The 25,873-nt window shown below is 43.9% G+C and overlaps 1 protein-coding gene across 1 annotated transcript; it reads left to right on the top strand.

Annotated features, from left to right (window-relative positions):
* Positions 1-2,656: 2,656 nt before the first annotated feature.
* On the top strand, positions 2,657-24,988 carry NRIP3 (nuclear receptor interacting protein 3). The gene is made up of 7 exons (XM_032641889.1): positions 2,657-2,908; positions 17,994-18,155; positions 18,694-18,776; positions 20,634-20,773; positions 21,411-21,463; positions 21,579-21,673; positions 21,971-24,988. Exons 1-7 carry the CDS (start codon positions 2,735-2,737, stop codon positions 21,984-21,986), a joined length of 723 nt encoding a protein of 240 aa, XP_032497780.1. The 5' UTR covers positions 2,657-2,734; the 3' UTR covers positions 21,987-24,988.
* The last annotated feature ends 885 nt before the right edge of the window (positions 24,989-25,873 follow it).

Here is a 25,873-nt window from a genome sequence, read left to right as displayed (position 1 = left end):
TGGGGGGACCAGTAGGTGTTGTGGCCATAGATCCAATTGCAGAACACAAATCCCACTATAGCAAAGAGCTCTGCATCCACAAAAAGACTCTCAGCTCCAGCCAAGGCTCTGTTTATTTTCCCATAACACTTGATATGGACAAATTCCAGTTCAATCAGAGATTCAGCTCCCGGTTTTCTGGGTAGGGGTGTCAGGGGAATCTCGCTATGAAAGGAGCCCCTTTCTTCTGTCGGGCCATCCCCAACAAAAAGGCTGCAAGACTGAGCTGAGCTGCCTGCGGATGGGGAGTTGGAATCTGCCTGCCTGGCTTCCTCTCAGAGGAAAGTAGCTGTCATGGCCGGAGCCCCAGGGGCCCTCACTTTTGGACCTGTCCTGATGTTTTGCTGAGCTCAGAGGCACCTATCCTAGAGAGACAAGGCAAGGCTGTCTTTTACCATTCCCTGGGCGACTCAGGCCTGGAGGAGTGACTAGGCAGGGATCCAGGCGACAGGACAGAAGGGCCCAGGGCAGCCACTGTTGTTCACTGCTGGAAGTGTGCCAGGGAACTGAAAGGTGAGCTGCAATCCCACCCCACCCCCTTTGCCCCCCTCCAGGTGGCTGCACGCTCAATGTGTGCTGGGGGACAAGGAATCCCTGGGGCTTCCTTGAAGCCAGGTGAGCAGCCTTCTGACCTTCTGGATTTATCTCCCCACAGGAATATGTGAGCTCTGAATCTAGGACAAGTGCTGAAGGCAGGAACTGAGGGAAAGAAGCAAGGTCAAACCCAGCCCTTCTAGGTCTGGGAAGTCCAGCACAGGTTCTGGGGGCAGACAGTCTGAGGTTAAAATCCCAGCTCTACCTCTTGCTTTCCTCAGATAAGACCTTAACTTCTTGCTGTACTTATACTAGTATTTACTGAGTGCCTTCTGTGAGCTAGGGATTCAATGGTAAGCAAAAAATGTTGCCTTCTTGGAGCTTACAGTTAATTAAGGAAATAAATATTAACCAAACAACAAATAACGCCCCCACCACTACCACCAAAAAAAGTGGAATGTCCAGGAGAGATGCGTAGTTTATAATTAGGAAGAACTCACTCCCTCTGGGAGGTTAGAGAAGGCTTTTCTAAAGACATGACAGTGGAATTGATGTCTGTTTACTACACAGGTTTGGAGGGGACGTTCCACACAGAGGGAACAGGATATTCAAAGGTCAGCCATTTGGAGGGAGAATGGCTTCTCCAAGGAACTGGAGGAAAGAAAGCTCATGAGGCTGAAGTACAGAGTGGAGATGCAGGTGTGGGGCAGACCATGCAAGAATATGGGTCTTTTGAGAGCAATAGGAAGACTTTTGTGGTGCTGTAAGCAGGGAGGTGAGATGATCACATTTGTGGTTTGAAAAGATTATTCTGGCAGCAGGGAACAATGGATTGGAAGGGAACCAAGTCACATTCAGGAGACCAGTTAGGAGGTCTCAGACATTTGCCTGTAAAATGGGAATAATGATACTATCTCATAAGTTATTGCCATGATTCAGTGAGAGACTGCATTTTAAGTATTTATTCTGGTGCCTGGTGCATGGTAAAGGCTCAGTAAATGTCGTTATTCTTACTTTTGTTGGTTCTCTTCAGGGAGCAGATCTTTCTATTTCATGCCTGCTCCTGTGAGATGGGGTGGGAGAGTGCAGTGGTGGTAGTTTCTAGGGTGGAAAACGTGGTTTGTACTAAGTCACAACGTTGAGGCCAGGACCCAGGATGCCTGAAGGCCCGATTGGAATGGCTTGAGAGTATGACAGATTCACAAAGAAAACCGGGTTCCAGTTGCTCCCGGAGTCATGCTGGAGAGAGCCCGAGTGTTGGCTGAGAAAAACGTGCTTTTCTGCCGGGTGTTCCGAAGAGCAGGTGTAGGGCTCGCACTCGTGTGCAGCCGTGCGGAGGCGGGGACCCTCGCCACTCCTCAGCCCCAGGGTGACCCGCAGGCATCCACCAAGCTCTGCTTCCCTGGCTCGGATGCGCGGGTCCTGGGCCCGCGGGCAGAGGGAGCAGGGAGGAGGGAGGGTCCCCGGAAGGCAGATTCCGGCCGGCCCGCAGGGGCTGCCCCCTCCCCAATCACGTGGGCCTGGTGGGTGGGGACCGATCTGAAGTTGGAGAAATCCCTAGCAATCCAACTTCGGAGCGCGCCGCCGGTTCTCCGGAGCCGGGGCTTTGGGCGCTAGGGCTCCAGTAGGGGCGCGAAAGTGGGAACTGGTGAAGCCGAGCAGCGGCGCAGGTGGCAGGACTCGGGGCATGGCCCGGCTGTCGGTGATCCCGGGGTCGGCCACGGCGTGGACAGGTGAGCGGGGACCAGGAGGCGGCGGCGGCTGCCGTGGGAGAGGCCGCTCCTGCGTTGGCCTCCCCACACTTCATCTCGGTCCAGGGGATGCGGGGCACCCACAACGCGAGGGACCGGTTGGGTAAAGCTGCCGCGGTAGACCTTGGCGCTCGGAGTCAGTCTCGCCAGCGCCACTCCTCCTCTCCCGCCCTGTGCCCCAGTGGGGTGGTGCGGGTGTGGGCAGCGGCCCGGAACTTTGGGAAGCAGCGCGCAGGCTGGGGGCGCTGTGCGGGCCCCGCCCCCCGCGTGTACACTGGCTGCTCCCAGTGACGTCACGCTCGGCTATAAAAAGGGCGGCGCGCGTTTCTCGCGGCGCTGGAGAAGCTCGAGGCTGAGGGCTGCCGGGGATCAGGGAGCGACCGGGACGCTGGGCTGCGGGCGCCTCAGCGATGTTTTACTCAGGACTCCTCACCGAGGGCGGCCGCAAGGAGACGGACAGGCGGGAGGGGGCGTCGCTGCGGCAGCAGCGCCGGATGAAGCAGGCCGTGCAGTTCATCCACAAGGACTCGGCCGACCTGCTGCCCTTGGACGGCCTCAAGAAGCTGGGCTCGTCCAAGGACACGGTGAGCCCCCGCGGCCGCGCCCGCCTCGGGGTCCCCGCGCGCGGCGGCCCGTCACCATAGCGCTGTGAGGTCTCCCGGGGCCCGCCCTTTGCAGCTTTCACTGAGTCAGCGTCCGGGCCCCCGCCGGCCGCCGGCCGTTGTCGGCTGTCTCGCTATTGCTCTGTTTCGGACTCCTCTCCATCCAGCATTCCCCTGCTTTAGTTTCTCTCGGGATTCCGTCGTAGCTTTTCCAGCTCGCCCTCCCTTAAGCGCAGCTTCCTCCCTTCGTGTCTCTCCTCTGGAGTAGAAGAGACCCAGCCCTGCCTTCTTGCCCTCAGGTCCCCTTTCCCTCCCATTTTTCGCAGTACCGAGTTTGATTGCTTGGGGCTTGAGCCTCGCAGCCAGGGTAGCTCCCGCTGCCTCCCAGGCTGCTTGGCCGGGCCCGTGACCCAGACAGAGGTGACTCCTAAGTGGTGTGAGAAGGAGAGAACGAAGTGGGAAGGGGGCTTTCTGGGCAGTCACCACATCCAGATACACTTGACTTTTGTTGAATCCATTTCCCCCCTATGCAAAATCTACTTCTCCGTTTGATTTTGGTCTCACCTACCTTTGACCTTCCAACAGGAGGGCGGGGGGCGGGGAGAGAAAAAGGGACCTTGAAGGTTTCCTGAGCCCCAAACCTCTCTTCATCATCTTCCTCTCCTGCTACTCCACCCCCAGAGAGTGGATAGAGGGAGGAGGCCAGGCTGCCCCAGCTGCTCCACCGGCTGATGTGTGGAGCTGGAGCTGGAGCTGGGGCTGGCGCAGTCTTTTTTTCTAGCAGGGTTGTTCTTGGCATTAAGAAGGAGAAACTCCAGGACTGGAGGTCTGAGTTCAAAGACAGTACTGTCCTCTATCTATAGCAGGGATCCTATGGGGGCCTAAGGGTTACTAGTTTAAAGAACTGTATCTGACTCTTACATTTAAGTCACTGGACCAAATTGATGTTTAGCTTTGTAGTTTTATCTGGAATTTTCTTGTAGTTTAACTTGTTTTCTTGAATTTCACAATCACTTTATTCATCTAGGCAATAATTTATGAAGCATTACTTAAATGTCTTAAATGAAGTAGATGCTCTGTTTAGTTTTTCCAGTATTTTTTGAGCTTTTGGAATGTTTGTCAGGGAAGCGGGGTGTCAGCCTGGGCCACTGAAATTGCCATTTCCCACCACAAGATGGGTATGGAGGGCAGAGCTGCTGAATCTACTTCTTCTTCTTTTTTTAATCAACTCTAATGGCACATAGATCCCAAGATCAGATTTGCCCTCCCCCATTGTGATAGAGAATTATTTTTAGTTATTTATTGTACAGGGGATGTCTACTCAATTATCGTGCTCTGTTTTTTAAAAGGTATTTTACCTGCACAAGCCACAGGATAGTTAATCTGATTCATGCTAACTCAGAGTGGTGAGTGACTGAAATGTGTTCCTAGAAAAGCGATAACTGTCTTTCTTCCCTCCTTTCACTTTACTACAGTCTAGATTCATTTAGCAAATCAGGTTCAAGTCTTCTTACCTTCAGACCACAATAATCCTAGTTCCTGCCACAATAATCCTGTTCCTGGAAGCCTCAGCCAATAAATAGTAGTAGGAAAATAAGTACAATGTGGAATTTTTTTTCCCTTCATGCTGGATTTAAGATATGATTGACATTTGGTTGTCCTGGGATGTCAAGGAGTTTCCTAGCCCTGAGGAACTGCCTCATCCTGTGTAGGAAGAACTCCATCTGCTTTTCTGACTCCAGTCTGTCTTAGTTGAGCCACACAGGAGCTGATAGCATAGAACATAGGCACTAGGCTGGAAGGAAGAAGCTTCCTCAAGAAGCAGGTTATTGCCGTGGATGTGACACACAGCAGTTTATTGTGAGACCCTGAACCATGGTTCACAATTTCTCTCCCCTGCCTCCCCCCACTGCCATGAGTTGATGTCCCTCTCTCACTGTTCTCACACCTGGAATGTGCAAGTGATTGCACAGAAGAGCTAGAACAGGTCACAGATGCCAAGGCAGACTGAGATAGGGCTAGGAGAGCTCCGAGTACTGGGGTGATGTGGCATGCTTAAGCTTTCTTGGAACTTATGCTGCTGGATCAGGATAATCTTAGAAATAACCTTAGAAGTACTATATCACTTCATATATATGGATATATATATGGACATATCTGGTAGTTTAGACCAGTGCTGACTCAGTGTTCTCTCACCAAAGTGAAATTTTTGAGGATACAAAAATTGACTGTTTAAATCTATAGTACAAACTCAATAAAAGTGGGACAAGAAAAGGGAAGGGATGGCACCAGAGGGAGATAGGGGGGAAAGGACAAATTAGTTTTCATTGATTCTGGGGTTTGTGCCAGTGAGAAGATTGTGGGTTGTTTTCCTCATACTAGTGACCTATATTAGAATTATACTGCTGAGTTTTCTGAATTATCTACCTTTTACCATGCTGTTTCTGTAACATTCACTATTTGAATCCAGCCTGCCAACTTTTTTTGGATTGGCAAAGAGCATCCATAGGCAGTGAAATGTGTTCTTATTCTCTTGACCCTAGGGAGGTGCCTTTGCCCTTTTCCTGTTTGTGTGTAGTTGGCTGCTACAAAGTCTACTGTGGAAATTAATTTTATTTCTTATGTCTGACTGTCTTATTTTGTTTGTCCTTTTATCTTGTGCTCTTTTTTGTGTATTAGATTAAGAATCAAAATCAGAGATATGAATGAGTAATATTTTATTTTGTTTATTATTATTTTTTAAGTTGATGAGGGTAGAGAAAAAAAAATCACTCTTGGAGTTTTGCATATTCTAATTTCTTTTGTTTTAGCTACCAGGTTCATAAATGTTCTTCTCATTGAGGTAAGGACTTTTTAATTTTTAAAAACAGTCATATCATGGGATAATATTCTGTCTTTCCTATATGATAATATTACTGACCATCAGGCTATATCCTTACTTATTCAGCAATAGAGAGACAGTTTTGCTTTCCTATTTATGATTGATTCTGCTTCTAGCCAAATGCTTTAGCAAAACTCACTAGAATTAGGAGAAGGCTGGGGGAAGGATGGTGTAACACAGCAAAGCCAACTGACCATGAAATGACTAGCCCTGTACTCCTAGTATCTGATCTACCTGATCAGAATTTCTGTCAATGAGGGCAGCCCTGGGTGGTATCCTGTAGGTAAGTTATTCATAATGCCACAAGACATCCATAATGCTATAGATTTTGGACCAGAGAACTTGGGAGTCTTAGAAGAGGAGCATGAAATACCAGTATAACATCAGGATCTAGTGCAAACTGAAGATTTCCAGAGCCATGATCGAATCCTAATTACAGCAAACATTATTTGAACACTTGCTATGTTCAGGACACAATGCTAGGTGCTAGGACCACAAAGAAGAAGACAACAAAGTTTACCTGTACAATGAGTTTATAGATTAGGGGGAAGGATAGGACTGATTAATTAATTTATTCCCCAAATATTTATTGAACACTTATTACATGTCAGGCATGATCTAGGTATTGAAGATATAGTAGCGAACCAAAACGGAGTTCCTGCCCTCATAAAACTTACATTCTTGGGCTTCCCTGGTGGCGCAGTGGTTGAGAGTCTGCCTGCCAATGCAGGGTACATGGGTTCAAGCCCTGGTCTGGGAGGATCCCACGTGCCGCGGAGCAGCTGGGCCCGTGAGCTACAAATACTGAGCTCTGCGCGTATGGAGCCTGTGCTCTGCAGCAAGAGAGGCCGCGACAGTGAGAGGCCCGCGCACCGCGATGAAGAGTGGCCCCCGCTTGCCACAACTAGAGAAAGCCCTCGCACAGAAACGAAGACCCAACACAGCCAAAAATAAATAAATGAATAAATAAATTTAAAAAAAAAAAAAAAAAAAAAATTTTGCATTATTAAAAAAAAAAAAAAAAAAAAAAAAAAAAAAACTTACATTCTTGTGGGGGAGGAGAAGGCAGAAAATAAGTCAAGTAAATATATAATATGTCAGGATGTAATCAGTGCTATGGAGAAAATAAACCAGGATAAGGGAATAGGGAGTGTTATGGCCAGGGTAGGATGGAGTAGAGCCCTGTTATTTTATCTAGGGTGGTCAGGGAAGGCCTGTCTGATAAGATTACATTACACGAGATATTGAAGGAAATGAGAGAGCAAAATATCTTGGAGAAGAATGTTCTAGGCAGAAGGAACAGCAAGTGCAAAGGCCTGAATTGTCAGTGTGCTTGATGTGATTAAAAAACTGTAAGAAGGCCATTGTGGCCAGAGCAAAGTGAGCAACAGGAGGGCGATAGGAGATAACATCAGAGAGATAGTGGGAGGCCAAACTACTTAGGGCCTTATAGATCATTGTACAGATATTTGACTTTTAATCTGATATGGGAAACTGGTGGAAAATTTTATGCAGAGGGGTGACACGACATGACTTATTTCACAAAGTAGACTACTGTGTGGATTTCACTATAGAGGGCAAAAGTAGAAGCAGGGAGACTGGTTAGGAGCTGTTAGATAGTAATCCAGGTGAAAGATGATGGTGGCTCAGAGCAGTGTGCTAGCAGTTAAGGGGACAAGAAAAGATCAGACTCTCAGGTTATTTTGAAGACAGAGCTGACAAGTTCAGTTGAGAGATTGGATTAAGGATCTGAAAGAAAGAGTAGTCAAGAATGACCTCAAGGTTTTTGATCTAGCAATTGGAAGAATAAAGTTTCTCATTTACTGAGATGGCTAAGAATACAAGAGGAATGGGTTAGGGATAGGGAATAAGAATCAGGGGGCCTCCCTGGTGGCACAGTGGTTGAGAGTCCACCTGCCGATGCAGGGGACACGGGTTCATGCCCCGGTCCGGGAAGATTCCACATGCCACGGAGCGGCTAGGCCCGTGAGCCATGGCCGCGGAGCCTGCGCGTCTGGAGCCTGTGCTCCGCAACGGGAGAGGCCAAAACAGTGAGAGGCCCGCGTACCGCAAAAAAAAAAAAAGAATCAGGAATTTGATTCTTGAAGAAGTTAAGTTTGGGATGTCTATTAGCTATTCAATTGTAGATGTTGAATAGATAGTTCCATGGAAATGTAAATAATACCACCAGGAAGCCTATGGTAGTTGTCAAGATATTATAGTCAATAAGCGCTAGAGGAGTTCAGTGGAAGCAGTGATTACTCTGGTCTGGTGTGACAATAGTGATGGTGACCAACATCTGACTAGAGTTTCATCATTCCCTGGTGAGTCAACTGACTATGAGATTATATGGAGAGGGGACTGCTTCGAGTGTGCCCTATAGAACCTCAGAGTAAGAAGAACTTTACAGGTTATCTGGTTGAAGTCCCTGCAGTTGTGTGAGTCCTTTGTAACAAAAATGCAGTCTGCCATGGGCGGTTGAGAAGCCACCATCTCACACCAGCAGGTAACAATCAGGAATAAGGCTGTTCTCTTTGAAATAATATGTCTATTGGGTCATAAGGTGAAGGCAAAGAGAACACAGAAGTCCTGGGGCAGTGTGACAAGACTGCCTTAGGTAGATTCCATGTGCTTTTGAGCAGCAGTAAACCTAAGGACAATCTGTCTATGATCCTGTGGTGATGAAAGGGTCACGTGTTGTATATTCAGCTAGTAAATAAAGAACAGAAGGCACAGATATTAGTGTCCTTTTAGACTTCCAAGACCAGACAGAGACATGTATATTGGGCGTGAAGTGAGAGTCAATCAGGAGCCCATGTCTGTCTACAAACTGTACATGAGGACAAAAGTGGAGTAAGATGATTTCATGCCCTTTTAAGAAAAAAGAAGTGAATGGTAATCAGCTTCAATTTTAAGCCGAGCATGAGAATTTAAAATACATATGTACACATACATATAATTATTAAAATTTGAGTGCTTAATTTATACCTGACATGGTATTAAATGCTTCATACAAACCATCTCATTTCATCCTCACAAAAGCTCTGCAAGGTGGTTACTAACTTGAACTGAGCTCTGTCTGACCCCAAAGCATATATAGTTTAAACAATACTCTAAGTCAAGGGTTGGCAAACTTTTTCTGTAACGGATCAGATAGCTAATTGTTTTTGGCTTTGCAGGCCAGTCTCTGTCTCAACTACTCAGTTGTGCTGTTGTAATGCAAAACAGCCATAGGCAATACAAATGGGGCTGATTGTGTTCTTATGAAACTTTATTTACAAAAATGGGCAGCAGGCTGGGTTTGGATTGTGGGCCATATTTGCTGACCCCTATTTCTAAGTGGTTCTAGTTGTAGTTCTATTGGAAGCTAGAAACCTTGGGTTTCTCCTCTGAGAGTAAATGCTACAAAGAAAGCAGACTTCTATAATTTCTCCTATTTTCCAGTCTGACCCATTCTGTGGACCACAGAAATCCATCAGTTTGATTCTGTCTGGATTCAGTACAGCGTAGGTAAAGGGATTGAAAAGGTGGCCTTAGAAGTTCCTGCTCAAATCATGATTCTGTGGTATCCTGCAGTATAGCCTGTTTCCTCTCACCTCACTTTTCTTCCCACTTTACAGCCTGGTTAGAAGAGATATTTAATCAGACTGGCTCCTAGATTGAGGAACCTCAGCTATGTCTACCTGGAATACAGCATTGCCCACTGTGCCCATTTCTTTCAGAAGCTCCCGATGGTGATAAAGGCAGCACATTTGAGTTTGCCCGCTTAGGATTTAGATGCCTAAATGCTCGTTAGGGTTTAGCAGCCACACTGCAGGAACAGTAGAGAACCTGTGACTGCTTAGTGTTGCCTTGTTGAGCTAAAGCATAAAGCAGGATCCGTGTCAGGAAGATGCCATAGCTATGTCCAAAAGGCCACCAGAGTACCTGCAGCACCTATCTAACTAATACTGTGTATCTTGAAGTACACCTGGAAAGTAGAAGATAGCCCTTGGAAAGGCAATATTTCAATAAACAAAAACAAACCACTTAAGCATATTTACAAAGCAACAGTCAAGGAATGGGAATGCCAGTAGTACAAACTATGTAATGTATGAGTACTGAAGGGATTCTGAAGGAAAGAACTGGATGATATTAATCAAGAAAGGCTTTTTGAAGAAGTAAAGGGTAGAGATTTATTCATTTGGTATTATGCTAAGAGCTGGGATATAGCTGTGATCAAGACAATGAAGGTCCTTGCCCTTGTGAAATTAACACTCTAGTGGGGGAGTGAAATAATAAACAACTAGAAAAGCAAAATAATTCTGGACTTATAATTACTCTGAAAGGAATAGTGGGATATGTTAGTAACTAAAGAAGTGGAGTGCCTACTTTAAATAGTATGGTCAGAGAAGATGTTTTTGAGGAAGTGATGTTTGAGCTGAGACTTGAAAGATGAGATCAAGCTACCTATTTGAAATATTAGGGGAAAACATTTCAGGCAGAGGGAATGGCAGGTGCAAGGGCATTAGAATGGGAAAGAGTTTTTGAGCAAGGAGGTATGGATGAATAAAGGGTAAAGTGGTGTGTATATGGTATGTATGTGGAGGTTGGAAAGATAGACAGGGACCAGATGGCACAGAGCCCTATAGACCGTGGTAGGAAGTTTGAATTTTGTCTGAAGAACAATGAGAAGCCATTGAAGGGCTTCTTTTTTTTTTTTTTTTTTTTTTTTTTTTTTTGCGGTACGTGGGCCTCTCACTGTTGTGGCCTTTCCCGTTGCAGAGCACAGGCTCCGGATGTGCAGGCTCCAGACACACAGGCTCAGCGGCCATGGCTCACGGGCCCAGCCGCTCCGCGGCATGTGGGATCTTCCCAGACCGGGGAATGAACCCGTGTCCCCTGCATCGGCAGGTGGACTCTCAACCACTTCGCCACCAGGGAAGCCCCATTGAAGGGCTTTTGAGTAAGGGAATGTATTATCTCACTTATATTTTTAAAAGCTTACTCTGGCTGCTGTGTAGAGAATGATTTGGAGAAGGGTGAAGGAAGAGGTGGAAGACAAGTTAGGAGGCTGTTGTAGCACAGATAAGAGATGATGGTGGCTTGTATTAGATTGGAAGTAGTAAAGATTAGGAGAAGTAGATCGATACCAGATAAGTTTTGGAGGAAGTAGCAACAGTAAAGATCTTCCTCGACCTATGACGGAGTTACATCCTGATAAACACATTGTAAGGTGAAAATATTGTTAAGTTGAAAATGCATTTAATATACCTAACCTACTGAACATCGTATTTCAGCCTAGCCTACCTTAAAAGTGCTCAGAACACTTAACATTACCCTGCAGTTGAGCAAAATCATCTGACACAAAGCCTGTTTTATAATAAAGTATTGAATATCTCATTTAATTTATTGAATACCGTATAGAAAGTGAAAAAACAGAATGGTTGTATGGGTACAGAATAGTTGTAAGTGTATCAGTTGTTTGCCCTCGTGGTCATGAGGCTAACTGGGAGCTGCAGCTTGCTGTCTCTGCCAGCATCATGAGAGAGTGTTGTGCTGCGTATCACCAGCCTGGGAAAGCATCAGAATTCGAAGTACAGTTTTTACTGAATGTGTATCACTTTAGCACCGTCACAAAGTCGAAAAATCATAAGTTGAACCATTGTACATTGGGGGCTATCTATACTTGGGATGGAAGTTTAGGAAAAGAAAAGAATCAAGAATGGATGGGCGTGTAGTGATGCCATTTTACCAGATTGGTATAAAGGGAATAATCCAGAATGTTAAAATAGAACAGGACTTTGGAGCTCAAACCTCTTTTATTACTGATGAAGAAGTTGAGACTGAGAGAAAAGTAATGCTTAGAGAGATTAGTGATTTGCCCAAGGTAGTATGTGATAAGTGGTCCTTTTGCTAAAGTAGAACGCCTTCATGGAGGATTAAAGATAAGACTGGGAAGGAGGATGAATTAGTGGAAGATCTTAAATGCTAAATTGAGTATTTTGTGTTTGATACAGCTGGCAAGGGAGCCACTGTAGGGGAAGGAGACCATGAACATAATGTTTTAGGAGATTATTTGAACTTAGCAATAACAGCAGAAATGGAGAGGAAACTACAAGGTGTTAAAGAGGCAGAATTTCACTCACCAAGACGGAGAATACTGGAGAAAGTACAAGTTTTGTGGGAAAGATCAGTGGGACAAGTTAAGTTTGAAAGTGCCTGTGGGGTGTCTAAGTGGAGAAGTTCAAAGAGGCAGTTGGTTCTATGGGTCTGAAACTCAGAAGTGAGGGCTGGGCGTGAGATGGAGTCATCATCATAAGGGTACTAATTTATACAATGAAAGCAGATAAGATTGCCCTAAAAGGTTTTGTAGAGTGAGAAAGGGACCTAAGATAGAGCAACAAGGAACACTAACATTTAGGAAATGAGCAGAGGCAAAGGAGCCAATAAATGAGACAGATGCAGAATAGACAGAAAAGTGGTTTTAGAAGCCAGTGGAGGAGAGTTTCAAAAAAATGGAATGTTGAGTTTATTGAAACATTGTTTCTAATGGCAAACATGTAGAAATAATCTACATGTCCATTAGTAGTTAAATAAACTGAGGTATGTTTGTACCACAGACTCATAGGTCTATAGATGATGTGCTATTTTAAAATGCAGAAAGCGGGGCTTCCCTGGTGGCGCAGTGGGTGAGAGTCCGCCTGCCGTTGCAAGGGACACGGGTTCGTGCCCCGGTCTGGGAAGATCCCACATGCTGCAGAGTGGCTGGGCCCGTGAGCCATGGCTGCTGAGCCTGCGCGTCCGGAGCCTGTGCTCCGCAATGGGAGAGGCCACAACAGTGAGAGGCCCGCGTACCGCAAATAAATAAATAAATAAATAATGCAGAAAGTAGGGCAGATGTAAAAAAAATAGGTGCTAAGGTGGTTGGTTATAGGGTAACCTGACATTACATCTGCCTAAGTTACATTGTTGGTGTGTGCGTGTACATGTGTGTGCACACATGTACACACACTTCAGTTTTTCATGATTTGGCAGACACTGTTAGTTGGCTAAATCATCACCCATTTTCAGCCCTTTTCTATCTACCTGACTCCTCTACGCAGAAGCTAAATACATCCAGACCCCCTTGCAGTTAGAAGTGGCTGTGGGAATTCTGACCAAGAAGATATAGGCAGAAGACTGCTGAGGGAACTTCTGGGAAAGCTTTTGCTTTCCTGATAAAAAGAATAGATGGCACAGAGTCCCTTCCTCCTTCCTTAGATGTGGATGTAATGCCTGGAGCTGGGGCACCCATCATATGACCATGAGGGAATATCCAAGAGAATTACGGAAACAGTAGCCCTGAAATTGTTAAGCTGCCGAATTAATGCCAGCAGCTGCCTACCTCCAGTCTTCTTGTTATGTGAGAAAAAAATACATCTCCATTTAAGCCATCATAAGTTGGCTTTTCTTGTGGCTGTATGCTTTCTTAATGTATAGGGTATATTTTTAAAATTTACTTTTTATCAAAAAGCACAGGTATATAATTTAAAACTTAAAAAAAATTTAAACTCTTCCTTAATTCTCTTATACCTTCCCATCATGTCCCCTCTCCTACTATATTAATATTGTAATATGTTAATAACAATTAAATAGCTATCTTGGGTCAAATCAGCATTTACTGCTTACATTATTATGACTATATTCATATTATTCACAGCTGAGTCAAATAGCATACCATAATTATGTTTCTTTCTCATACAAATATTTATTTTTATCAAAATTAATAATTGCCTAGTTGTTTCCCTTTGTTTAATTTTCTATCTAAAATTTAAATCTCCTCCAAGTACCTTAAAACTGCAGATGATCTAGCAGGTTCTTTTTTTTTTTTTTTCTTGGAGACATCCTTCCTGGAGTGCTCTATCCTCCCATTTCATTTTGGACTGGTTGCTCTCACGGCCCACTACACAGCCAATATCCTGGACTTTTTCTTCAACACCACTTTCAGAATTTCCCTTGTTTCTCTTCTCTATTGTATACTCTATTTCTTGGATCCTATGCTTTTTTCTTTGTTTGTTGGTTCCCCTCGCTTTGGTGGAGTATATCCTTCAGAAGCTGCTTAAGGATTCTTGGGAAATAACTTTCCTGAGTCTTAATTGATAGCTTGGCTAGGTTTAGAAATTATGTGCTGTCAGATTTGTTAAAAGTATTATTCCATTGTCTTTTAGCTTCCATTATTACCACTGAATAGTCCTATGTAATTCTGGTTCCTAATCCTTTGTATTTGAAATCATCTTTTTCTCTTTGGAAACTCTTGGAATCTTTGTCATCCATGATATTCCAAAAATTCTTAATGATGTGAAATCTTGGTTTGGGTCTTGTATCTTTCATTATGCAAGGCTCCATGTGAGCCCTTCAACTCATATTCTTCAGTTCTGGTATAGTATGGCACTCCACTCTCATTCTTAGCTGTTGTAGGAATCTGTTCTAAGCCTAGCCAAACTGTCAACCAACCAGAGTCTTTTGATTTACTCTTACAAAAAGAATAAAGTTTTGGCATTCTTCCCAGTTGTCTGGATCAACTGGGAAGGAGTCTTATGCATAGGAGTCTTATGCAGGCTTTATACTAATCTCTTTCCAACCCTAATCATACCCTCCAATTGTAGAGGTTCTAATACCTCTAATTCCTCAGCTTTTCCAGGGTTTTAGTTTAAGTAGGAAAACTGCTTTTACAGCTAGACCCCCAAGTATAAAATAGTTCAAATATAATAGTTTATTTTTTCTTAGGTAAGAGTTCTAGTGGGAAGGTCAACAAGACAGCCCTTTTCCATGTAGTCATTTAGTGACCCAGGCTGACAGTGAGTGGCTTTTCTGTCTTCAACATGTTACCTCCAGGAAGGTTACCCTAAGGGTCATCTCCATTCCAGCCCGTCAGAAGAGGAAAAGAATATGGAGGAGTGTACACAGGGGAGGTTTACAGGCCAGGCCTAGAAGTGGTATGTGTCACTTCTACTCACATTCTGTTTGCCAAACTCAGTCATATGGCCTTGCCTAACTACAAGGAAGGCTGGGAAACATAATCTAGGTATCTTTCCAGAAAGAAGAGGAGCTCATGGATTTTAATTAGTAACTGGCAGTCTCTGCCACTCCAGTGTTCCATGAAGTAAAATGGTGTGAAGCACTTAGCTTTCTCTAGTCTAGGTCAGTTACCAGTTTTTCGTCTGCTTTTTAGATTCCAAAATTTTGTCAAAATCTCTTCTTTTGTTATTGTTGTTGCTTACTTTACTATTCTCTTTGTTCTTGTAGTTTTAGGCCTTTCTTGTTCCTTGACTATCATTTTAGTGAAATTTTTGTTGGGAGCAAAGGTAAATGTGCAGTTACATTGTCATTTAAAACATGAGGGCAGGGACTTCCCTGGTGGTCCAGTGGTTAAGACTCCACACTTCCAGTGCAGAGGTTGCAGGTTTGATCCTTGGTCAGGGAACTAAGAGCCCATATGCCATGTGGTGCGGCCAAAAAAAAAATTTAAAACAAGGGCATAATTAAATGGCTACAGAAGAGCATCTCTGAGGTTCATATGAGTTAATTGGCTGTGAATTTTCAACTCCTGAACTATACTATGAAGACTTGTAGTTATAAAAATGAATGAAAAGAATTATATGTACTGACATAGAAAAATGCCTTTCATATATTAAACAAAAATTAAAAATTTAGAAGAGTGTTATAGTATGATCCTGTTTTTATTTATGTTTGTAGATGTATTAAAATTTTTGGAAAGATGTACTTCTAAATTTAATGGTTGTTCTTTGTAGGGAGTAGAACTGAGAAGGTTTGAAGGGTTGCAGAGGCTTTTCCTTTTTTTTTTTTTTTTTGTGGTACGCGAGCCTCTCACTGTTGTGATCTCTCCCGTTGCGGAGCACAGGCTCCAGACGCGCAGGCTCAGCGGCCATGGCTCACGGGCCCAGCCGCTCCGTGGTGTGTGGGATCTTCCTGTACCGGGGCACGAACCCGTGTCCCCTGCATCGGCAGGTGGACTCTCAACCACTGCTCCACCAGGGAAGCCCGAGGCTTTCCCTTTTTAATTGTATATACTTCAGTGACATTTGCATATTTTATATTGAAGATGTATTACGTTTGAACCTTTTTTGGGTTACTAAATAAAGGAATAGTCAGCAGGGCCAAACACCCTAGAGAAGTCAAGTAAAATGAAGGCTGAAATATGTCTGTCGGATTTGGAAATTAGGAGATCGTTATTGGTGTTGTGGGATCAGAAGTGATTTCAGTGAAGAAAATATAGGATATCAGGAAATTGACTAGTGATTTCGACCTTTTTTTAAGACCGTTTAAGGCAGGGTTGTGGTTAGGACGTGGCACTGAGGAGGCACGGTCTGAGGGTTTGTGGAGGAGTTTTCTTCCCAGTGTGTGAGAACTTTGAGTATGTGTATAGCCTGTGGAGAAAGGGTAGAGTAGGAAAATTCAAAGAGAGATGACTTCAAGGAAAACGATTTCAGAACCTTCCTCGTTTGCCTGATCTGTCCAGTGATGATTAGACTCCTCTCAAGATTCAGAATAACCAGGTAAAGTGGTGTTGGGCAAGACCACTGTAGAAGGAAAGCCTCGAACTTTAGGTTATGAGGGCTTTGTTTAGATGGACTTTGAAGTCCCTTCCAGTCTTCAGTTCTACAAATCCAGCTTATCTGAGTTGGTCATGCTAAGCATGGACCTGACAGAAACAAACACCTGCTTTAGTATGAATCTAGACTTATTAGTGAGAGAGATAAGAATGAAGAATTTCTGTTTCTTTTGAGGAGCAAAGCATTCTCCCAGGGTCCAGTCAGGAAATCAGAGTTAGCACTTCCTCCAGCTCCTTGTCAAATTAAGAAGCTCTCATTTTCTTTTAAATGCCCTTCTCTCTCCTTTTCCCAAGAATACTAATTTAAAATCTGCCTTGCCAAGAGTCAGTGTATTTTGGGAATCCATTTCTTCGCCTCACCAGGGTTACAGCGAGTCATGGCTCTGACTCCATTCTTCCTCAGAAATCTGTAATATGGTGGAAATGAAGACCTCCTGCACTTGTGCCCACTTCCTGGGGAAGGTTCTAGGCTCTGGGCTTCTAGGAGTAACTCTCTTCCCCCCCTAGAATTGGAATGCCATCTAGTATATGTCACATAGAAACTTGGGGTTAGACTCCATCCTTTGAGGGATTTTCAATATTATTGTAAACTAGGAATAATATGCTTTTGTATAGAAATTTCTCAGGTCAAATGACTTTAAGAGGTGGCTTACACTTTCTGGAGGCCACTTTGAGTAGAAACAGTAGAGCATATATATATCTGCCCTAGTAACTCTCCTAAGCTCTATTAAAGAGCAGACTTGATTTCATATTCCTCATTCTTCTTCCTAACCTTAGGTATCCTGGCACAGATATAAGGTCTAATTAAGTCCCCTGCTTCTTGGTCAGTTTCTGTCCCTTTTACACTCCACTTTTGGCCCATTGAAGAGAGCGGGAATGGATGACAAGCACATGGCAGGAGGAGCCTTATGCTCCTTGAGGTCCAGAGAATAACAGTAAGGATGATTCCTCTGGGTTCTGCCAGGTTCTAAAGTGTGTCTTCTAAGAGGGTTATTCAGCAGGTATGAATCCCTGTCTTCCTACCTCATCCACCCATGGATAACACAGCCCACAGGAGAGCCATGTCATCAAGGCACATGTATTTGGGTCCAAAGGATAATACTGTGAGGGAGTGAGACTTGAAACAGAAGTACACAGAACTCCTGAAAACCAGCGCTAAGAAGGTTTCTTTGGCCTGTGAGAATTAGCTGCCCTTTCTATAAGTCCCCTGGAAAGATACATTTATTCCACATAGACTATGGCCACTTTCCTCCTGAAATGTCCTTGTAAGGGAAGGGAAAGCAGCAAGCCCAGGTAGTACAAATTACAAGGGTCCCTTAGTTCTCTTTAGCCATGGACTATTAGCCCTGTCCACGTTTCCCAGGGTCCCACATTGCTCTTTCATTCACTCAGGGTTGCCTACTGCAAATTGGTTTATAGTTCCTGCTCTGATAATACCCATGAAGTCCCTACTTGAAGGAAGGATAAATAAGAAGCAAAGGTAGAGCTCAGTTATGGGCTGCTCCTTCATTATTTCTGCAGCACCTGGGGGACAATGAGAGAAGGGGGGAAATGACCTGTCATTAAGAAGCCTCTGCTTTCTGTTCCTCAAGCAACCTCATAACATTCTGCAGAGGCGCCTCATGGAAACCAACCTGTCAAAGCTCCGAAGCAGTCGTGTCCCTTGGGCCTCCAAGACCAACAAACTCAATCATGCCAAGTCTGAGGGGCTAAAGAAGTCTGAGGTTGATGACATGATTTTGGTTTCTTGCCAGGTAATGTTCTGAGAATAGCTTTTCCAGGTTTTCTGGAGAACAGGATTTGGGCCCATTATCCTAATAATGGGGACCTCTCCTCCAAATTGTATAGAATGTGGGTCTTACCATGGAATTCATAAATGAGTTTTAAGGGGGGCACTCCATGCAACACTGGAAATATATGCAGTAATTTGTATGCCTGTGCATCTTTATGGGGAAAAGGACTAAGTGTTTCATGAGATTTGCAAAGGAGTATGTGATACACACACACACACACACACACACACACACACACACACACACAATTAAGAGCCACTTGGTGTATAGAATGAAATACCCAAAGTCCTTTGGGATCCTCTGTAAGCTCTAGATTCAGCAGGAAAAAGAACCCCTCAAAGGAGACTCAGCAATGGATAAAGATGGGACACTACCAACCCATAATTGTGAGGATGCTCCCCAACCCTGCCTTTCATATGACACCTGATGCTTGCTCTTTGGATCTCCCTTCCCTTTTGCTTCTCTGGCTCCTATTGAACAGTATGTTTCCTCTCTACAGTGTGCTGGAAAGGATGTGAAAGCCTTGGTTGACACAGGCTGTCAATATAATCTCATCTCTTCAGCCTGTGTGGACAGACTGGGGTAAGTAGTCACTTGTGCTGGAAGTCAGATGCTAATACACTCTTTGCTTGAATTTATTTTGAAGTCCAGGCTTTCCATTAACTCCCACCAATTAAGTTTTGAGCAAAGACCTTTGGGCTCCGGAATGAGAAAGTATGAAATCCTTGGCTCATTGCGTGCCATGTCCTGATCCTGATTTGTGCCCTGCCCAGACAACAAGTTAGAAGGATCTGCCCTGGTGGTGTACCTGAGAGAAGTAAAATCAGGGATGTGGTTGGCCTTAGCTTACTTGGTGTCATTCTGGAGGCCACACTACCTGTCCCAAGAAGTATCAGTCAGACCGTGGAATAGAGCTGCTATTGCTGTTGGGCCTGAACCATCACAGGGGTGATTAGTACCTTTCCTCTCTGCAAATAACAGGTAAAATCAGATCTTACTGCTGCCCCTGCTGGGGCCTGGGTGTGAGGCAGACACCTCATATATTGAATATCTTCAATTCTCTAACAGCTGGAATTGGGTTCTCCCTCTTTTTTAGTCAGAGAAAGCCATTTTGTATCTTTCCTCCTTTTCACTCAATCTGTACTTTTATTTCCTTTCTTCTTCCTTCTCTTTCCTCCAAAGTACCAGATGGGCCCTGAGGTCTAGCCCAGAATTGGGAGGATCAACCCAATATCCTTTTCCACTTCTCTAGCCCTAAGTACAACAGAGCATTCCCCAGCCTAAATCTCTGTATTGAAACAATCACTAGGGTAGATATAATGGCCCATTTTAAGCTACTTTCAAAATATCCCTATTAGGCAGGGCTTGCACAAGTCTTGATTTGTATAATTAGTGACCTCTGCCACATGTTCTGTTCCTTCTCATTTCTACCTTCTCCTCACCCCTCACCACAACTGTGACTCTTTGAAGCTGGCTCTGTGGGTTTTGTGCATTGCTGTTTAGGGCGGTGGACGGGGTGGGGTGGGGATGGAGTCCAAGGACACAAGTGTTCCTATGAGAAGAATCCTGAGCATTTTTATGTGGTGAAGAGATGAGCTGTAGTGCAACATGATGTTTCCAGAAAGACTAATAATGTCCTGGTGCATAATTAGGCAGAAGACTGCCATGATTCCAGAGGAATTAATAACCATCTGTAAAATTGCAATTACTTTTCTTTTGGATGGGCTATAACACCAAAAGAGAGGAAATGGAGTAAAGCAGAAGTTTTGGCACAGAAAGTCCATAATTAAGTATTTATCCACCAACTCGTAATAGCTCGGTGCTAGCTGTTCCAATCAGCTTACATAACTGTGTGAAACCTTGGTGCTGTTCTTTCCTTCCTCCCCTAGACAGACAAGTTAAATTAATTAGGACTTTCTCCACAATATGCCTTGCTGATGCCAATATCAATGCACTTAACAAATAAGTACCTGCCTCCACCATCCTTATGGCCTCAGACTAAATGATGAGGATAGACTGAAATAGACAAAGAGAAAATTAGACACTGAACAAAGCATCTTCTAAAATTAGGATTTACCTGCCCTCTCTGAGATCTGTTACCCACAGATGGATAAAAGGATATGTTAACTAAATTGCCTTGCACATAGGTGGGGATGTTGAGATGCAGAAAAGGATTCTCTGAGTGTGTCAACTCTCATATTCCACCAGTGCAGATAGTGACATAGCTTTTTGAGAATAGGAGCTGAATCTTTTGTTTTTTATATCTCCTGGCATGTTTAGGATAAAGTGCTGAAACAAGAATTGTAGACTAGCATTTTTTTTGGTAAATTAACCCAGGAAATCTCTGGAAAATTCCAGCTGTTTGTCAGAAGGTAGGCATTGCCAGATTCCACCAGAAACTTCTGCCAAGGGGATTCTGTTATTTCCTCTCTGGTGCAGACTCAAGGAGCATGTCAGGTCTCACAAGCATGAAGGAGAGAAGCTTTCTCTACCCCGACATCTGAAAGTAGTGGGCCAGATTGAGCACCTAGTGATCACTCTGGGCTCTCTCCATCTGGACTGCCCAGCAGCCGTGGTTGGTGAGTAGAATGGGGGACTGGACCTACGGACCCCTAAGTTAAACCCTCTCCCTCCTTCCACCAAACCCTCATGGATTTTATGCCTGTGAATATTGACTTCTTCAAAATCCCAGGTTTCCACTTTTTTGTACTATAAATCTTGTCCCAGTTTTTGCCTTCTGAAGTACCAGATGGGCCTTGAGCTACATTCAAGACATATTGAGAATCACTCAGAGAATAAAAAAATTCAAGGGGTAAGAAAACAAACATTTCTGTGTGCCCCTGAGAGCTTTCTGTGGGCTAGTTGGAGGTAGAGGGCAAGATCCTCTTACTCCTTTGCCATAAATCCCTTCATAATTTCCCACCAACTCCTATACTTTCCCTCATGTACTCTATTCTAGAGTACTCTAAGTTCCTGGTTTTTGTCCAAAGGCCTTTGTCCTTTAGAGTTAAAAAGACTTCAGTTTGAATCTTGACTCTATCACTTTTTAACTATAATGATTTGGGAAAATTACTTAATATAATAAATGCTCAACAGATGTTTATTGGATGGATGGAAGGAAGGAAGGAAGGGAGGTAGGTTGCATAGAACCTAATGGTGATAAGGCTGACTTCTAAACCAACATGAAAATGGTTAAATCTTAATTTTTTTTATTAGAGGACAATGAGAAAAACTTGTCCCTTGGTCTCCAGACTCTCCGATCCCTGAAGGTAGGATTGATTCTATAATCCCATTGGTACTTCTTCTCTGAGGCAAGGGTCCTCTTACATGGAGACCCCATAGTGGGATCATTGAGGGTAACCAGTGATTCTTCTTTGTTTTCAGTGCATCATAAACTTGGATAAGCACCGGCTGATCATGGGGAAGACAGACAAGCAAGAAATCCCTTTTGAGGAGACAGTTACCTTAAATGAAGACAAGTGAGTGCCCAAATGGGTGAGGTCAAGTAAAATCCATTGGTCATTAACTGGAGGGGTTCTCACACAGGATATTGGGTTGTATCCTGCTTTTGACCTTCAATCATACCACAAGTATACCCCTCCTCACCCCCAGAGTTCACAATCCCACAAAACTATAGCCCACATTTCAGAATGAGCAGTGATGATACTGCATAGAGTGGTGGGGAAGATGAATAGCTTTTAAACTAAAATTGTACTTGCGTTCAGTCTAACTTCTTTGAATTTGGTATCATTTCTTTTATTTCTTTCTCATTTCAGCACTTCAGAAGCATAACTACAGCCTGCAGCATGTCTGCACGTGTGCACACATACCAGGTTGACAGATTAAGAAAACTGGGTTTGAACCAAATGCAGTAGCAACTTGCTTTGGACCAAGTCCTCCCCTCTAATAGAAGCTCCAGGGGGTCCTTCCCACCCAGACCTCTCTAGACTTTAGTCTGTGCTTAGAGATCTTCTCTGGTTATAGCCATTGTTTTTTACTCCTTTGATCACTTAATTTATAGACCTTTTTGACACTGCCAGGTCCCACTTGTGGCCTATTTCTCTGCTTCTTCAAGGAAATTGCTTTTATTAGTCAAGTATAGGGGCTGCTAGGTTCTATTTCTCCATAGATACACTTGCTTCTTTTCCTGTAGTTAAAGTGTATAATGAACAGGAATCTGACCTTTACCTCCTTTCAGCTATTTCAAAGAGATACAGGGTACCTATGGCTCAGAATTCGAATTTCTTCTAATTCTTTCATTGATTTCTCAAGTATGAATTAATCTGAAAGTGCCCAGAGAAATCATCTAGTCCAACCCTTTCATTTAAAGGTCTGGAGAGTCAATTGAATTGTCTAAGCTCATATACTGAGTTGGTGGCAGAGGGGACCTAGAATTCAGAGCTGACAAGCCAAGGCCAAGGCCATGTTCATTCTCATTTGTTGCGTCAAGCCTCGAGAGGAGGATGAAGAGGTGAGGATTTGTAAAAAGGCAGGGTAGGGGAAGGCTATGCTTTGGGGATGGATGCCAGAGGATCTGGGTAGTCCTCCTTCCTGTGTGCTAAGCCCACTAGAAGTCCCCTGACCCAGACTGTCACATTTAGGTGCTTATCTTGGTGCCTAAAAGCCATGGGTATAAAGATGAATGAGGTGGCTTCTCACCTTGAATGTCTTGGAGGGTGGGAGGAGGAAGGACTCACAGACAGAAAAACATTAACCACTCTCTGAGATGGAATTGAAGGCTTCAGTAAATAATCTGGGCATCATTGTCAGATGTTCTTAACCCCAAGATCCAGTCAGTATTTCTGCCTAGCCTGTTATTTGTCTGCATCAGACTCAAGTAGCTGGGAACAGGAGTGGGGAAAGGAGATGAAAAAACCCAGAGCAGGTCCAAAATAGAAGGATAGAATCAGTTGGTGGGAAAGCCTACCTAGGGAAACATTTCTGGGATGGGGGCCAGGAATGAAACTTCCTGGCAGGGAATTGATGGTTGGGAAGCTCTTCAGTTCTGTCCTGGAATAAGGAAAGAGGCAGGGCAGGAGCCTGCCCAAGAGTTCACAACAATTTTTTCTGACTCCTCAGTATTTCCTGACCCTTCTCAAAAAGGTCATGGGGTTTCTTGAAGCCTTTCTGTTGGGGTGTCAGTTGGGCACATAGATACCTGTAATGGAATCTCCCCTTCAGTTTGGTCAGAGATGTGCTCAGAGAAGTCAGAAAAATAGCCAGCTGTGGGTGTCCCTTTAAGAGATTCCCAAGTCTACCCTTGGTTCATAGCAGTAGTTCCTCGAGTATTTAATGATCCTACTTCAAACTTTGCCAGATCCCACCAATAATCTTGTCTAGCGTTAAGCTACTGTCTCTATCAAACAATTCTTTGGAACTCTGAATGTTTTCAGCTTTTCAGAAGCTCCCTAAAGACTAGGAACTTGGTGACGTGACCCCCATTTGAACAGCTAGGCAGCCATACTGTAGCCAGTTGTCACTGCGTCACCCCTAGGCCCTTCTTATCAGCCTCTACAGAGAAAGCAAGATGGAAAACTAAGCACAGCCACAGTAGGGGAGGCCACATCTGAAGCTCAGCAGGGGTGATCCCATGTTACCAGCCTTCAGTGCCCCCTCAAACTACCCCCATTTTCTTACATGGGGGCACCTGCACCTTTCCATTGAGGCCTCTCCACTCTCCTCCCTTACCTATCATGGAACCACTTTGGCCGGCTTCTCATCCTAGGACTGAGTTGAAATACTTCACCTTTTCCCTAGTTGAAAGTTCCACTCTGAGCCTTGATTCTTGGCCACAAGTGAGGCATGTTAGAAGTTCCTTGGCCTGGTTTATCCTTACTTAGATTCCCTGTGGACCAAGTGAGGTCAGGAATTCTCAGGTGCTAGAAAGATGCCACTGATTTTGACCCTTCGAGTTCAGGATTATATAGCATCAGGGGGTTGATCAGGTGGCCTTTAGTGATCTTTCTGGCCTCTGAAAATCAGTCAGTGACGTCCCAGTTTTGGAATAGAGACAGTTGGGGTGATCTGAGCTTATGGTATCATAATCTCACTCCATGCAGTCAGACCATTTGAATTCACTAACTGAATAATTGTGGTTTAAACCTCAGGCTTGATAGAGGTACCTAAAGTTGTCTAAAGATAATTATAGGAAGTCTTGAGCTTCATTAATTTTCTTTAAATGCTTCCAGGTTGATTACTCTGATAGCCCATATCTCCTTGATATTCATGAGGAAGCACTGGTCCACTTTTCTGAGGCTGGCTAGCTAAGCAGGGAAGGTCATTTCTTCCCAGAATCCTAGAAAATTCTCTCTGGTACCTCTGATTGAGGGTGTGGGAAGAGAGTGTCTACTCAGGTCACCGTTCTGAAGACAGGTGGTAGCAAGAAGTAACCCTGTAGAACTGTATCCCTCTCATTCCTTATTAGATGTCCAAATAAAATACAGGGAGTTTGAAAAATATTGTCTTTGTCCTTTGGTATTTCTGTGCCTGACTTATTTGAGGAAAAAATGTTTTCTGACTTTTCTATTTCCTTGCCCTGCACAGACCCCACCTGTTAAGATTTTCTATTCCTTAACTCAAAGTGTCTATAGATGGGTTGCTTGGTATGTCAGCTGCCCTTACTCTTGTATAATAGAAATATCTTTCCAGGCTGGGCACATGGAGGAGACGAACTGGATTCCTCCCTCCTTCTGTTGCCAGGCCTCTGCATTGGCACTTTATCTGCTCAGTGTTTGTGGCTGTGTTGAGTTTATTTGTGAGATTAATGTAACAATAAAGTGAAATCTTCCCCTCTGTGTGCTTGTCTGACAAAATCTTTGTGTCAGGTCCCCTGGAAGATGGCGGAGCCCAGGCATAGCCCAGCTGCATCTGTGTTTCTCTTAAAGGATCTTCTGAACACAAGGCTTTGTGGTCCTCATTTCCTCCATTGCTACTAGCCCTTTTGCTCCCTCTTACTGGCTGTATGTCCTTGGGCAAATTAGTGAACCTCTGTGAGCTTGGCTTTGTAATCTATAAAACAGAAGTGATAATAGTACTTACTTCACAGTATCAAATGAGATAACCTGTGTAAAGTGGTTGGCTTATGGTAGTCCCTCAAAGATTTAACTGTTTGTGAGAACAATCTTTTATGGTGGATCCCCAGTGTGTGAGAGAACATTTACTTCTAGAAATTTTATTTACGAATTTACTTTTTATAAATATATTTATTTATTTAGAAAGGAAATATTTATTTGGTTCAAACAAATAAGAGGTTTGGGAAGGGGAAGGGTTGAATGAACCTTAATATATAGTTAAAGTTAAGGTCTAAATGATGTTGCAAATAACTGCATTTTACAGATGATAGAAACTTACCTTTTAAGTGTTAATATTTTTAGTATTTAAACAGTGTAGTTATTAAATAGTCAACAAGAAACATTCTATACCTATGACAGTGGTTATCACAATGTAGAATTATGTTTCTACCACTACCCAGATGATATTACCATTCCACCTCGAAAGGTTTTCTGTCTTACTTTTGTCCATTTATTCTAAATATAATAAATGTAAAAAGACTTAACCAATCTGACTCTTAAACAATGAGCAACAGAGCTTCCCTGATGGCGTAGTGGTTGAGAGTCCGCCTGCTGATGCGGGGGACGCGGGTTCGTGCCCCAGTCTGGGAAGATCCCACATGCCGCGGA

Source organism: Phocoena sinus, chromosome 8, assembly GCF_008692025.1.
Source record: "Phocoena sinus isolate mPhoSin1 chromosome 8, mPhoSin1.pri, whole genome shotgun sequence".
Taxonomy (NCBI): domain Eukaryota; kingdom Metazoa; phylum Chordata; class Mammalia; order Artiodactyla; family Phocoenidae; genus Phocoena; species Phocoena sinus.
The sequence above is the reverse complement of the archived record's forward strand: the minus strand, read 5'-3'. Positions and strand labels throughout refer to the sequence as shown.